Source organism: Calypte anna, chromosome 3, assembly GCF_003957555.1.
Source record: "Calypte anna isolate BGI_N300 chromosome 3, bCalAnn1_v1.p, whole genome shotgun sequence".
In the NCBI taxonomy this organism is placed as follows: Eukaryota; Metazoa; Chordata; class Aves; order Apodiformes; family Trochilidae; genus Calypte; species Calypte anna.
In genome coordinates this window covers 45,958,394-45,974,419 of record NC_044246.1, presented here as the reverse complement: position 1 = coordinate 45,974,419, position 16,026 = coordinate 45,958,394, and the positions used below count along the sequence as shown (strand labels likewise).

At 46.0% G+C, this 16,026-nt stretch overlaps 1 protein-coding gene across 2 annotated transcripts in view; it reads left to right on the top strand.

The window, feature by feature from the left end:
• Positions 1 to 7,683: 7,683 nt before the first annotated feature.
• Positions 7,684 to 16,026, top strand: part of BMP2 (bone morphogenetic protein 2) — an 84,673-nt gene continuing 76,330 nt past the window's right edge. The window contains exons 1-3 of one of the 2 annotated variants that reach the window (XM_030448682.1): positions 7,684 to 7,883; positions 8,691 to 9,055; positions 11,478 to 11,715. In XM_030448682.1, the coding sequence (XP_030304542.1) occupies positions 8,698 to 9,055; positions 11,478 to 11,715 (596 nt within the window). In that variant the 5' untranslated portion in view covers positions 7,684 to 7,883; positions 8,691 to 8,697. Of the gene's footprint in view, positions 7,884 to 8,690; positions 9,056 to 11,477; positions 12,373 to 16,026 lie in introns of those variants that run through there. The other variant, XM_030448681.1, reaches the window with a different exon arrangement.

The window sequence follows — 16,026 nt, the reverse complement described above, 5'->3', positions numbered from 1 at the left end:
CCATGAGCTGAGTACTCAACATCTAACTAAAGTCTGGGACGTTTAACCAAAAAACCTGTGTCTAACCTGAATATGCATCATCAAAAATCTCAGTGTGACCTGTATACCTCTTTGGGCTCCTGTATACCTCTTAGTGAGCTATCTTCTCACTGCACTCTGCCGTCTTCTGTAAAGGGAGGGCAGCAGATCTTCCTCCTCTTGGAGAGGAAGAGAGAGGCCAAATACAAGAATAGGACCTTGATTTTGAGGCTGTAGGTGTTCTGGGGATAAATGATACCTTGAAGCATTACTATATGTGTTGCTAATAGTTTCTGAAATTTAGAGCATACTTTCTGGAGCACTGCAGAGGGAGCGCTGTAGCACTGAATCAGACAAGAGTATGGAGAAGGTCAAGGGATGTTTCTCTTCTAAGACCCCTCTGGTTAGTAAGTTTTGTAGCACACAAACAAGCTACCAAATCAGAGTTGGAGGGTGGTGGCTGAATTGAGACCTGAACAAGGGACATAGTTGAAAGAAACTTGCAAATAGCTTTACTCCCAGTGTGAAGCAGGTGCAGCAGCTGAATGCTTGTGCTGAGCACGTGCCACAAATAGGCACAAAGCTTTACTCTTGCTTTCTGGAGTTCTCTCCGGTTTTAAGGGGATATTTAAAAATCAGAATGATAATGACCTGAGAAAACATGACTTTATAGCAGAAAATGAAACTGCAAGCATTCATTATCAAAGGCATACTGGCAAAAAAGTGTTAGAGAACAAGAATGCCTGATGATGCAATGTTTTCCACCCTGCAACTGAGCACAGAAAACCTTTTCATATGCCCTAAATCTGCAGCTACAATAAAGCCTTCATACAGACAATCTGCTTAAACGGAACGTCACTCTTGCCTTTATTTTATTTTAATTGCAAAACATTATCCAGTTTCACTGCTAAAATATGCACTTCTTAAGGCAATATGCGTAACTATATTATCCTCCATTTTACTTGACGTCAATATCTCTGCAGTGATGAAATGATAAGCTCCTGAAGTGGACTATGTATGACGCAGCTACTTCTTTTTTGTGGGAGGGAGCACCTTTACTTCATTGTCTTCATAAAAAGACTTATATAATTAAAAAAAACCCCTCTTTGCTCTGAATCTTCTGACCAGAATAGTTGGCATCCCTGTCTCTTCATCTCTTAAACATGTGAGCCTGAACCACTGAAACCAGTAGGAATTTTGCCACTGTGTGTAGGGCAAGACTGAGCTCTGGGATTCCAGATAATTGAGATTACTATTGGCATTAACCTAGTATTTAGCCTCAAACATTAGCAATGCCTAACTCTTCATGCTTTTACTCTAGGGTCCTGCCGGTAGGTGGGAACCACTTTCAAGTGGGGGCATCATCATCATCCCCATTTCAATGGAGGGAAAACTGAGGCACAAAGGGAAGAAAAAGGACACTTCTAGTGTGGGGAAGAAAACTGAAGTCTCCTGCATCTTAGTTCACTGTCTACTGAATCTCCTTATCCCGACAGTCTGTGACTATTCATCTTGTGTGTAATTAAGTGTACGTAAACCATGCTGGTGAAGGAATCTATTTGGTGATGGCTTGGTTCTTCATCAGGCTGTACAGACATGTTATGGCATTTTTTCACCTCTTCATGATAAAAACCACAGGTCAAATACTGGATTGTGAAATTTGGAAGTTCGTAGCATCAAGGGGAAAACAGTAAAGAAAAGGTTATCATGTTAGCCTCCTTTTTCCTCCTTCCCCAGCAACTGAGTTACAAATTGTAGGAATTTGTAGTAAAAGCTACACAGCCATGTGAACTGATTGCTGCAGCATGCATTTGCAGATGTGACATTGTTAGGACCAACTGCTGTCATTCACTACCAATGGAGACATAATGGACATGTAGAACATACTGGGTCTGCATTGCATTTCCTGATAAATTCCAATTTCCCTGCCACTGTGATGGAAGGAAAGCTGAGGTGTGATGAATGAAACTGAGGGTCACTGTGAAACAGCATAACGACTTTGAAGAGCTGCCAGATTTCAGCAAAGATGAATCAGAAAGAAATAGACATTTCTGAATAAACTGCCTTCCTCCTCTTCAGAAACAAATCACCATCTTGAAAATTATCTTCTTGTGTGAGGATCCATCCTTCACAGAATAGGAGACAGGCTGCAGAGCAGAGACAATTGATAGATGTTAAAAGACAAACCACCAAAAGACATATTCAGAAAACAGCATTAAGTAATATTTTAAAGAATGGCCACACATCATATTCACACAGATGCCAACAGGAAGCACAGTTCAGGAACAGAAAAGCTTTAAGATAATCTCCACCCATGATGAAGCCAAAACCTCAACATCACTAACACATCTTAACTCATTTTCAGAAGTCACCCCTCCAGCATTTAATGCTGGACCATGTATGTGTTTCATTCTTCAGCACAGATTTTTATCAAGAGGTTTATTCACTAAACTGTGTAAAATCTATAAAAAAACCTGACTACTATTAATATTTCATGTCTCACATACTTACTATATCCAGGGGACAGGGATCTCAAGTGGGAGTTTTCAAAAATGCTCAGCATTGGTCTAACTGCTCTGCTGAAGTCAGAAGTAAAGCTGTTGATTATCAACCTGCATAGAGCTATGCGTGTTACTGCAGACCTGCATCTCTAACCAGACCAGAAGTGAGGTCACTTTGGTGAGGATTACAAATCATAGAATCATAGAATTGGCTGGGTTGGAAGGGATCTCAGAGATCATCAAGTCCAACCCTTGATCCACTACTGCTGCGGTTACCAGACCATGGCACTGAGTGCCACATCCAGTCTCTTTTTAAATATCTCCAGGGATGGAGAATCCACTACTTCCCTGGGCAGCCCATTCCAATGCCTGATCACCCTCTCAGTAAAGAAATTCTTTCTAATGTCCAACCTAAACCTCCCCTGGCACAACTTAAGACCGTGCCCTCTTGTCTTGCTGAGAGTTGCCTGGGAAAAGAGACCAACCCCTCCCTGGCTACACCCTCCTTTCAGGGAGTTGTAGAGAGTGATGAGGTCTCCTCTGCGCCTCCTTTTTTCCAGGCTGAACACCCCCAGCTCCCTCAGCCTCTCCTCACAAGACTTGTGCTGAAGTCCCTTCACCAGCCTAGTTGCCCTCCTTTGGACCCATCCCAGCACCTCAATATCCTTTCTAAACTGAGGGGCCCAGAACTGGACACAGTACTCGAGGTGTGGCCTCACCAGCGCTGAGTACAGGGGCAGAATCCCTTCCTTGGACCTGCTGGTGACGCTGTTTTTGATACAGGCCAGGATGCCATTGGCCTTCTTGGCCACCTGGGCACACTGCTGGCTCATGTTCAGCTTCCTGTCAATCCAGACTCCCAGGTCCCTTTCTGCCTGGCTGCTCTCAGCCACTCTGTGCCCAGCCTGGAGCTCCCCATGGGGTTGTTGTGGCCAAAGTGCAGGACCCGGCACTTGGCCGTGTTGAACCTCATCCCGTTGGAATCAGCCCAACTCTCCAACCTGTCCAGGTCCCTCTGCAGAGCCCTCCTGCCTTCCAGCAGGTCGAAGACCTGCTGGTGAGCATTTCTGATCTAAGTCTTCCAGATTAAGTCATCTGCCTATAGTCATCTACAGTGATGGTCACAATTTAACTAAGATGGAAAAAAATCTGCTGCATGGTGGCAGTATATAAATGTACATAGTATTTGTAAGAAGAAAATACCAGGAGAAAAGGATTTTATTCTTTCTCCTTTTGGTCTTGAGAAAGGATGCTTACTGTGTTGTTAAGCCTATCTTTATTTGGACACTTTTCTGTCATTTTACTAAACAAAGCCCAAAAATACCTAAAGTTGAGCTCTATCAGCTGTGTTTGGGTCCTGGAAAGGAACACCTGAATCTGAAACCTTTGCATCAGGTACTGCTAGTTGAGTATTTAGTAGCTCAACACCTCTCTGAAAATACACTGATTAAACAGAAAGAAAAAGAAAAATAGAAAGAAAGAAAAGGAAAAAAAAGGAAAAAAGAGCATGCAACTAAGAAGGAAGAAAGAAATTGGGAAGTCCAGTCAACTATCCAGAGTTTAGGAGCAGGGAAAGGAAGTTTCACAGAGTAACAAATATGCATGGTCAGGTTTCCTGAACCCCATGCCTGTGCAAGATCTATCAGATCTTTTCAGTGTAAATGGTAGTTTCTCTCTCTGGTAGAAGTTTAGCTGAAGAGCAAGCTTGATCTCAAAAGTAACTCTGTAAAATGAAATGACAGTGTGGAAGTCCACATGCTCTCTATCATGATAAAGATGCTTCTCAGAGTGTGATCTCCAGGGCGCTGATGCTGGAGATGCAGTGGGAGCAGGCCTGAATGCAAGATTCAAAAGCTACTGCAGAATTGCTGTGATGATAAGAAAACATAACAGGACCTTCACACATTCAGGGATTTACTCCCCATTTTTATCAGGGCACTGGCTGAACGGGAGCAGGATCTTCCCTGGTGAGAAACCTCTTTGTGTGGCAGGCAGTGTCGGGAAGGTGCTGGAGCATGGCTGATGTTCTGGCGTGGGTACCAGTGCATTCAGAGAACATGTTACAGGTACTTAGGTGGTGTCTTTTGGGAACTCGTGGAAATGGATGGGAAGGCATTCTCTGCACCAGCAGCTCCTGATCTAAATTGGCTGACAGACAAACTAGAAGGGGAAATATGTTCTATGGCCAAGAATACATAAGACTGTGAGAGCCTATTTATCTTTAAAATGAGAGAGGGGAAAACGAACAAGACCCTCTTGATATCAGATTGGAGCACACACAAGCCTTCAGAACAACCACAAACACGTTTCTGCCTTACGAGGCTCATCATCCTAATATAGAAAGCTCCTGGAGATAACGTGGAGCTGGGCATACAGTACAGCCTATGCTCCAGGCACAGGGAGTAAGTGTTGAGGCAAGAAATGACTTTTTCCTGGCATGACCCACTGCAGATTGAACTAGAATGGCAATTAGAAGTTGAAGTGCTCATTTAATGTCAGTGATGTGTAAACTACGTTGCCATTGTTATTTTAGTGCTGATTTACATAATTGGCATACCCTGAAGTCACATTGCACCTACTTTCAGTTCATGCTGAAGACTTGCAGGAAGTCATAAAATTAAACAATATCTGGAATGCAATGGAAAGGTAACTAAATTTTGAAGGATTTCACCTTGCTCTTTGTCACCTCTGCTGCTGTATGTGTGATGGTAACTGAAAATTAGTTTAAAAAGTGTTGGGATCTGCTGGTATGAGGGAGCTTTACCAGCTCCTTGATTATGCTGGTGTGGTTTTAAGGTGCTTTATTACACTAGTATTTAACTCCTTGTGTGACCACCTCACCCTGCAGTGACTTTTCACCAGTATAGCTGAAATCACTCTAGCATGATAGGAAAGCCAAGAGAAGAAAGTCTATAGGAGGAACTATTCCAGCCCAACTGTACTGAATTCCTGCCTCAAATCAGTGGTTTTCCCACACTGAAAAGTTTTAAGATGGAAGCAGAAAGCCGCTCCCAAAGGAGGAGCTGGTAATGGAGCTCAGTTGTTATTGCTTTAAATCCTCCTCCGCAGTAATTCGAGGTGTCAAAGGCTGTCTGTGTCTTTTGCAAATGAAACCCCTGAGAAGCATTTGGAAGAGGAGATGCAGCACAGGACACTCACCTTGCCAGAAAGAAGCCTGGGCTAGCACCCGGACCCCAGCTAATGGCGTTGTGCCGATGGCTTTGGCTTTGATGAGGACCCTAAATTGCTAAGTCTTGCATACCTATGCAAGAAGGTCCCAGGTTCTACTTCACAGCCCAAGCAGGCAAAGACAGGGCAAAGGATGCATACATTCCCACAAGTTTTAAATCCTACCGAGATTAGGAGATCTGAGAGACTTTTTATAAGAGCATGTAGCAATAGGACAAAAGTAATGGCTTTGAACTGGAAGAGGGTAGATTTAGGTTAGGTATTAGGAAGAAATTCTTGTCTGAGGGTAGTGAGATGCTGGCCCAAGTTGTCAAGATAAGCTGTGGATGCCCGATCCCTTGAAGTATTTAAGGCCAGGTTGGATAGGGCTTGGAGCAACCAGGTCTAGTGGGAGGTGTCCCAGCCAATGCAGGGGCATTGGAACTAGATGATCTTTGAGGTCCCTTCCAACCCAAACCATTCGATGAACATATGAGGGACACATCTTGGACTGGGAGCCCAATCGCACTGTGCGTGGACCTGCCTTCTTCACCCCGGCCACCCCAAGTCCTCCTCCGTCCCCGTTTGCAGACAAACGCGATGCCAGGCGGTCGCGTCTGCAAACCCGGGGACACCCGGCCCTGGCCCCACGGGGAGCGCGATCGCCCCGGGGCAGGTGCCGGGCGGGGGCGAGGGGCCCGTGGGCAGGCAGAGGGTGCTTTGTGATGGGATTACCGTGTCGGGGTCGGAGATCCTCCGCATTTCCACCACTAGAGGGCAGTCACATCTTAAAAAAAAAATAAAATAATACAAATCCAGCCCAACCCTCCTGCCGGCCGGGGCTGAGCCCGCAGTGGGATGCACCGCAGCAGCGCGCCGTGAGGAGACTCCTCCCGAGCCTCGGCACTTCTCTCTCGGGGAGGAGAGGGAGGAAACCACCAGGGTTTCCAGCCCTCGCCGGGCTTGGGCAGAAAGCTCCCGCGTACTGTTGCTGGCGGTGGTGGTCAGAATCATAAATAAGTATATATATATATATATGCATATATAAAAATATATTTAATTTTTTTCTTTTTTAACTTCACTAGGATTCTCCCGATACCTTACGTGACCTTCACACCTTACCACCCCGGCCGTCCGGGGCACGGAGCTAATCCGATTTGCGGCGGCGGAGCCCCGAGGAGCGCTCGGGGCCGTACAATGGGTCATTGTTCGGGCCAGCCCCGCGTCCTGCTCCGGGCGGCCGTGTCCCGCCGCCGGTTAGGCACGGCTGCCCGGAGTGGGGCGCGGGGCCGGCCCGGTGGCCCGTTCCGCACCGTCTCGGTGGCCGCTGCCCTAGCTTAACGGGACGGGACGCCAGCTTCATCCCTCGTCCCGGCGGCTCTTCGACCCGGTCGGGCGGTAGCTGCGGCCGGGCGAGGGAGGGTAGAGGGAGGAGGGAGGGAAGGAACGAAGGAGGGAGGCGGCGTCTCCTTTAAAAGCCGTGCGGGGCTGTAGCCCGCTCCCACAGGGCGGCTGTGATTGGCGCGGGGCTGCGAGCCTCCGGGGTCGTGACATCGCCCGACGACAAAAAGCCCCGGCGGCAGCGACCGGCCACCCCCGGCAATGGTGCGGTGCGGTGCGGGAGGCGGGCGGGCCCTGAGCGCGGTCCCTTAGCGTGGCCGTTCCACGCGGGCCGGCGGCAGCAGCAGGCTATTCCCCACCCTTTTTTTTTTTTTTTTTTTTTTTTTTTTAAATATTTCTCCTCCCTCCTTTCTTCTTTCTTTTTAAGGGAGCGGAGAGAAAAAGTCAAGCTTCATCTGAATGTTGCTGCGGGAGTAAATGTCCATCTGTCTGATGCGGGTGATGCAAAGGACATTTTTTAAAAGGAGCCTTTTAACTCCGTAGACACATAGGGAATCCATTCACGGGCAGGCACACGCACACACGCGAGGCGGAGGAGGAAGAAAAGAAGAAACAACAGCTTTTCGATCGCTGCTTTTAAAAGGGAGAAACCCTTCCCCTGGCCCGGACTTGCCTCCTCAACCAGCTGCTAAAAGTATGTTTCTGAGGCGGACTGTACTTCAGGGAACTTCTATTTTCTGCTCTGCAGCTGTAGAGGAGCAGCAGCGAAGTTTGGAGTAACACCAAGGGATGCGGGAAAAACACCCCGAGAGCAGAACACCCTCCTGCAGACACAACCCCTGCTGCTGCACACAGGTATAACCCTGGCGGTCGCAGATCCGCAGAAAAACCTTCTCCGCAGGATGACTCCATGGGCCGCGGCGGAGTTGCCCTGGAAGAGAGAGGGGGGATGGGACACTAATCATAACAATTATTATTATTCTAATAATAATAATAATCTAATGCAGAGTTTCACGGGGGAGAATATCCTGTGGTTTTGGCTAAGAACGTAGCAGCGTTTGTATTTTCCTCCTTCCCCTTCTTCCAACTCCGCCGAGGGGAAAATTAACTCTCCTTTTCCCTCCGTTGGGGGAAGCCGCTGCCCCGCAGCCGAGCACCGGCGCTGGGAGGGGGGCGAAGGGGGTGGGGAAACGGAGCCGGCCCCGAGTTCCCTTGGCACGGATAGGGGGGAATTACAGTGGTCGGGACGGGAAGGTGGCTTTGCGCTGTGGGCCAGGAGTTTTTTCTTTCGGAGCGGTCCCGGCAGCGGCGGGAAGACACGAAACGGCCCTGCCGGTCGCACACCTGTGCCCCGCCGAGGGCAGCGGCTTGGGACCAATGCCCTCGGCGGGGCACAGGTGTGCGACCGGTCGGGCCCTCCTCTCCTTCTCCTCCTTTGTTGCGGATCGGATCGCTCCGTCCCGTCCCACCTCGCCCCCTTTGATCTCCTGCCACCGACGGATTTTAGTGCCTCCCAACCGACGTAGAGTACCGGGGAGGATGGGGGGGGGGGGGCCGGATCATCCCCGTTCGTACTCCCCCAACCCTGTCTCTCTCCCCCCCTCCCCCCCTTCCGCGGGTGTCCGCGCTGACTGGGTTCCCATCGCCTCCTCCTCCGCGCAGGTTGATCATGGTTGCCGCGACCCGTTCCCTCCTGGCTCTGCTGCTCTGCCAGGTGCTGCTGGGCGGCTCGGCCGGCCTCATGCCGGAGGTAGTGGTGGGTCGGCGGCCTTTCAGCGAGCCGGGCCGCCCCACCTCGGCCCCGCAGCGCCCCGAGGATCTCCTCAGCGAGTTCGAGTTGCGCCTGCTCCACATGTTCGGGCTCAAGCGACGGCCCAGCCCCGGCAAGGACGTGGTCATCCCCCCCTACATGCTGGACCTCTACCGCTTACACGCCGGCCAGCAGCTAGGGCAGCCGCCGGCCCTCGGCTACCCGCTGGAGAGGGCCGCCAGCCGCGCCAACACCGTCCGAAGCTTCCACCACGAAGGTAGGGGCGGCGGGGGGCCGGAGGTGGGTTGGGGACCCCTTCAGGGGTGCGGAGGCGTGAGTCCGCCGCGACTGCGGGACGGGCGGAGGGGAAGGGGGAGGGCCGGAGGAGGAGCGGAGGGGCGGAATCTTCCCCGGGAGCGCGGAAACTCGGCCGCCGGTAACACCGAGGTTGCTAAATTCACCCGGGTGTGCTCCCGGAGCCTCAGCCGCTGGGGTGAGCTGCGGCGAGCTTGCTCTGCGACCGTCGTTTCTCTCGTTTTCGAGAGCCTCCTGTGTTACTGTTTTCCGCTAAAACGGAGCGGCTCCACATTAAGCGTTCCCGCAGACAGCTTTTCTTTTGCGAGGCTGAAGAGCAGGAAAGTCTCCCCTAATGCGCGGCTGTGCCGGGGCCGCTGCGGAGGTTTCTAATCCTTATCTAATCCCCGTGAGAGATCAATGAAACAATCAATCGTGGTCTCTCCTCAAGCGCTCTCTCGCCTTGCTGTCCGGGAACGATTGAGCCCGGACTCACTCTACGCCTCCCAAGCCACCAGCACCTGGCCTGGTAAAAGCCCTGTGGCCAGGTTTCGACTCTCACCTGCCAGGAACCCAGCCAAATGTCCAGCAGCATCTCCACCTCTCCTCACCAGCAGCCCACAGAGGCAGTGGACCTTTAGGGACAGGCCTTTACAGAACAGCTGGGTGCTTTTCCCAGTTTATGTAGACGAAATAGTCGCTGCAGTGTTAGCCATGGCACGGGTAGGCCCGTGGAGCCGGTGGCACACGTGTCGCTCGCGTGCTCTTTGGGAAACATTTCCCCAGGTTGTAATCATTCCTGGCTGCTAGTCTCTGTGCTGGCATGCAGCAGCCCTGCTGTAAAAGTAATGTAAAATGCTGTTTTCCCATGCTCCTAATGCAAAGCTGTGTTGAAAAAAAGAAATTCCGTAATATTTAACATTTCTGATGGATAAAGGAGGTGGCTTTGAAAAAGTGCTGTTTAGTGGAAAGCCTTATTGTGAGAAAGGAGATGAATGATGAAATCTAAACTCTCACTGTCTGCGTTTCCCTGCATGGAAAGTAAACACTTAGCAATGAATGGGGAAAAGCCTGTGTGTAGGTCATTCATGATAAACTTGAGCATGGTAGGCAAGGGGCTGAGCAAGAGAGGAGCTAAAAGGGCAAAGCGATTTCTCAGTTTAAAAGTCTGCAATTTGAAGTAGTCATACTGTTACAGCAAAGTCTGTTTTCTACATAAAAGGTATGCTATAATTTTCACAAAACGTAGAAAATCATCATTATTCCATTTTTTTTTTTCATTCTGAGTTCTCACTCTGTATTAGTGGCTTCTTGAAAGCAGAAGTTTCTTTTGTGGCCACTCAGAACACTTCATATTTACAAATACTGGTCTGGTCCTGAAATACCATAAAGCTGAGCTTTACGTTATAGCAGAAAGTCCTACTGGATTCAGTAGGGAATGGTTACATGACTAAAAACTGTTAGCAGGCAGGTATGGCTTCCCCTTACAGCATGTTTCTCCAGGATGCGTAGTACCAAAATTAAAAACCATTATTTGAGAGAGATTTGTTTTGGCAAAAGCTTTTAATTTCTTCAGCGTCTGTAGCAACAATGTACTTTTAAGCAGCTCTAGATATGTGTTACTCCCTCTGAAACTCCATCCAGTTATTTGTTGACTCAGTGGTAAGAATGGCCTGGGGTTTGGTGCCTATCATTTTTGTGTGTGTAGTTTTGAAAATATATTGCCCAGATGCAATTTGTTTCATTATCCCTCACCATTTACTTCTTTTTAGCAATTGGACCCTCCTGATTTTCTTTATGGCTCTTCTGGGTAAATAATAGGGTGTACTTCATAAAGTGCCATTAGAGATGTTGAGTTCGCTATCTCTAAGATACAAATCTAAACATATGGATTGTTGTAAGTCGCCAAAATTGCAGAGTAATATTTTTCAGAACAGAGTTTAAGGGATTGACTTTAGAGCCATATCCTTGAAAAAAGGAGAAATGCGATAGATTTAATGATTCTCTTCAGACCCCACTAACTGCAGCACTTGAGTTTTCTCGCTAATGTCCTTGAATTCCAAAGTAATGCTTTGTGTTTCTTGCCACTTATTATAACCACCTGGAATGCAAAGGGCACCAGTATTCAATCCAAATGCATAACAATGAATGAAGCTGCCTTAACTTCATACTATCCATGCTTGCTTAAATAAACAGAAAGGCAAATGAGACAGTATTTTCTGCCTGAAAGTCTTTCAGATCTTGTATGTCACATGTGTTTACTGTCATTTGAAAGTTGCCAACAGCAGACTATCTGAGGGGGTTGGTTGCTTGTCTCTGTTACTGATTTTTTTCTTTTTCTTTTTTCTTTTTTTTTTTTTTTCTTTATTTATTTTTTAAAATTTTTCCCTGTTTAATCAAATTAGAAGTTTTGGAAGAACTGCCAGAAACAAGTGGGAAAACAGCACGGCGTTTCTTCTTTAATTTAACTTCCATCCCTAATGAGGAGTCTATCACCTCAGCTGAACTCCAGATTTTTCGGAAACAGGTGCACGGAGCCTTTGAGAACAACAGCAGCTACCATCACCGTATTAATATTTATGAAATTATAAAGCCAGCTACAGCCACCTCTAAGGACCCTGTCACAAGACTTTTGGACACCAGGTTGGTGCATCATAATGCAAGTAAATGGGAAAGTTTTGATGTAACGCCAGCTGTTTTGAGGTGGATTGCACATGGACAACCTAATCATGGGTTTGTGGTAGAGGTGGTTCACTTGGACAAAGAGAACAGTGCCTCCAAGAGGCACGTTAGGATTAGCAGGTCTTTACATCAGGATGAAGATAGCTGGTCTCAGCTCAGGCCATTATTAGTAACGTTTGGGCATGATGGCAAGGGACACCCGCTTCATAAAAGAGAAAAGCGTCAAGCAAAACACAAACAGCGTAAACGCCACAAATACAGTTGCAAAAGGCATCCTTTATATGTGGACTTCAATGATGTGGGGTGGAATGACTGGATTGTTGCCCCACCGGGGTATAGTGCCTTTTACTGCCACGGGGAATGTCCTTTTCCACTGGCAGATCATCTGAACTCAACAAACCATGCCATTGTTCAGACTTTGGTCAATTCAGTGAATTCCAAAATCCCCAAGGCTTGCTGTGTGCCGACAGAACTGAGTGCTATTTCCATGCTCTACCTTGATGAGAATGAAAAGGTTGTATTAAAGAACTATCAAGATATGGTTGTGGAGGGTTGTGGGTGCCGCTAACACAGCAAATATATTAGGCAAATACACAAAAAAAAAAAAAAAAAAAAAAAGCCGACACTTTATTTCCCAATGAAGACTTTATTTATGTAATGAAATGGAAAGAAAAAAAAAACACAACTATTTTGAAAATATATTTATGTCTACAAAAAAGTTGGGAAAACAAATATTTTAATCAGAGAAATATTCCTTTAAAGATTTTAAATGTATTTTAGTTGTACATTTTATATGGGTTTAACCCCAGCACATGAAGTATAATGGTCAGATTCTTATTTTGTATTTATTTACTATTATAACCACTTTTTAGAAGAATAGCTAATTTGTATTTATATGTAATCAAAAAGAAAAAATATAGGGTTTGTACATAATTTTCCAAAATTGTAGCTGTTTCAATTGTGTGTATTTAAGTTGAAAAGAATACATGGAAGGTTACTATGGCAAAGTGCATAGCACATTTGCTTTCTGCTGTGCTACTGTTAAGGTCACAAGTTCAAGTCCAGAAAAAAGTGGATAATCCACTCTGCTGACTTTCAAGATTATTATATTGTACAATTCTCAGGAATGCTGCAGGGTGGGCTGTCCAGTCCATGAGAACTGGCATCCTCTTTAGGTGGAACATTTGGATAAGAACCAGACGTTGCTGATCTAGTATAAATACTGCTATTCCCAACTAATTTGCAGTGTGAATATAAGAAGGGCCAATAGAAATCCTATGGGAGGCGTGGGAGGGGGAACACTGAATTCTTTCTAGACCTACAGAAAAGTGAATGTTTTGATGTTTCCTTTAAAAATCCTTCCTTTAAAAGACCTGGCCAAATATAAAATAATAAAAACTAAAATGTCTTTTTTTTTTTTTTTTTGTGATTATGTATGCTAAAGAGGAATAATTATCTTACTTGTTTCGACCCCTGTCTTGAACAGTTGGAAAAGTGTTGCATGCTTCCTCGCATCAGATCAGAGCTCACTTCTGTGGAGTGTTATAGTGAAATCGATCTGATTTTTGCCCCACGTACAGCAAGCTGTTGTCATGCGGCCTCCTATCTAACCTCAGTCTTTCCAAGTTTTTGTGTTTGAAAGCTTTTTTTCTTTTTCTCCCCAAATGTTTAAATCTATTTCAGATAATAAATCACAAAACTGATACTTCTCTCTGAAAAGTCCAGTCTGCAAGACCAAACAGTTCACTTGTGCAGTCATTGCAAGGATAACTTGTGCTTAGATGATCTTACTTTTTCAGTCCATCATGTGAGGGGCAAAAAGCATGATGTGCAGGTGGCAAACACAGCATTAAAGTTAATACTGAATTGTGCCTGTTGTGCGTTCAGAGGGTGGTATGGCAGTCAGGGGACTGTGGAACCTGGGAAGAATGTGCAGAGGCTGAGTGCTTGTTGGGTGAAGTTGTGCTGAAATTGTCGTGTAGAAAAGTAGCTTAAATGGGCTTTTTGGTGATCCACTGTGAAGTGCACTCAAGCTTGGAACAGAAGAAAGTCGTGTTAGGCTGCTAGTGGTGAGTTCCTGCCTATTTCAGGAGCTCCTCAGTGTTGTTAGTGGATATATAATCACTCTGTGCTGGTAGTTCCAGAGATGTCAGAACCCCTTTGTGCTCCCAGGTGATCCCATTTCTGGATTTGGTGAACTGAAGCAGCACTTCCTAAAGCTGTGTGTACAGTCAGCCCAACAGAGACCTTTCTACGTCAGCTCTGCAAATCTCTGATTTAGGCCTTCTATTAGCCTGACTTTTTAACAGAAACCTCCTCTTCTTCATGGTCCTCCCCAAATTCTTTTTTTTTTTTTTTTTTTTTAAACGCCAGAATCATCTGTCTTATCCAAAGGTACTAGATAGGTTTGTTGATCAGGAGGGCTAAGGTGATGGTGTCTTACAAGTAATTTTGTAGAACAGTTCTCTACTGCTAACATCACAAAATGCAATGGGTACAGAGGACAGGAAAGACAAATTGATTTCCTGTTGGCTGCTTTAAATTTTTTTTGTGAGCTTAGAAGTGTCTTAGGCTAGGTGTTAGTGTCTGTGGTGAGATAAAAACTTGTGTATTTGTACCAGCAGTACACCTGGTAGAGAACAATCTACCACTCTGCAATTTGTTTTCACTTATTTTTGAGAGGTAGCTGATGTTACTGGTCATACTGGTACTACATAGGAGCCTACGAGTTCACTGGGTGGACAGTCTCTATTTGGTTTTTCAAAATACCTCTGCTGTTTTGTTGGCTAATGATTTTAGGGGGGAGAGTCATATATGCAGAAGTTTAGTCTGCCTTTTTCTTGTCATCAGCTTTACTGGCCAGGGTGAGTTCTGGACTGGTGCTTTTGGTCAGTTACAAGATAAGCCATGTTGAAGGTTCGTCAAGAATTCTGTGATGTGTGGTTGTGCTGGTCAAGTCACAGCAGCTCTAACATCCTGTGTAACTGGAGCTTGCAAATGCTGGACATAAAGTCCCCAAAAATTGAAGTTTGTGCCACTTTGGGGAGCAGGAAAGGTTTGATCCCAAACCTTCTGCAATCAGTAAAAGACCCCATGGCACTTCTGACCAGATCTTAAACTTCAGTGATGCAAGGCTTAGGTTTCACTGCTCATAGTCCTCTGTGTATAACTAGTTTGGAGGAGGCTTTTTATGGAGTGGTGACTGCCTTGCTTCTCTAAGGCATGGGAACACGTTGATGCTAATCTTGTTTCAGAAAAATTGGCTACGACGCTTGTCTATGCATGAGCAGTAGTTGGCTCATGGCGTGATGCCGCCTTCCTTGTAAAGGCAAACCTGTTGCTTGACAAAGAATTTCATCCTTAGTAAAATGCCCTGTGAGACCAATGTATAATTGTAAACTGATTAAGACCCACTCTTGTAAGCATTTCTGTACCTGCTTAGTGTTAGTCACAGGTTCATCAGTTCCATGCTGATTTTGAGGAGGAAATACACGTGTTACGCTCAGCAGGTTAATATGCAGAACTGGTTTTGTAATGTATCTTTTAAATCTTTAACCTCTCTGGACTGAAGTTTTGAGTGTTGCACTGAAGAGGTTTTTTTTAAGTTTTTTTTTAATAAAAGAAACAAACCAAGCATTTTTACACATGAGTGATAGAAAATTGTCTTAGAGATCAGTTGGGTTCCCGAACTCTGCTAAATAGGGTTGATGATCAGACTGTCCTGAAAGATTGGGCTTTCCTGACAGAAAGCCCTGGGCTTTTTGATATCTTCTGAATCTCTTAATGACTGCTAAAGAATCACGTATGCTGTTACCACAGTACTCCAGTACTTACTTTAGTTCTTTAGTACCTCTTAGTGTTATAGTGCTCTACAAGAAGACATGAGGGTTTGTTTTTGTTTTTTTTTTTTTTTCCCCTCTCTTAGGAAGAGAAAAAGCAGAAGATCTGAAAGGCAAAACTGCCTTTGTTACCCCTAAACATATTGCTCCTAGGCACTTAAATAATCTATATAGGCAGAGATCGTGATAGATAATGTCACCCTTTGTGCATTTCAGATAAGCATCTCTCTAAGCACAAATGTGATCAGCATCTCTCCTTGTCCTTTTGAGACTCAGTAACAGCTTTGTCGAGTGGCTTGATAATTTTTACGCAAAATTTGGTTGGACTTCTGTGGTCAGCAACATGTTAAAATGACGTGGGAAGATCTTCAGTTGAGGTAAGCTCTCCTGAGAGCATTGGCCATTTTCACTGAGCAGGATCTGCTCCACTGCG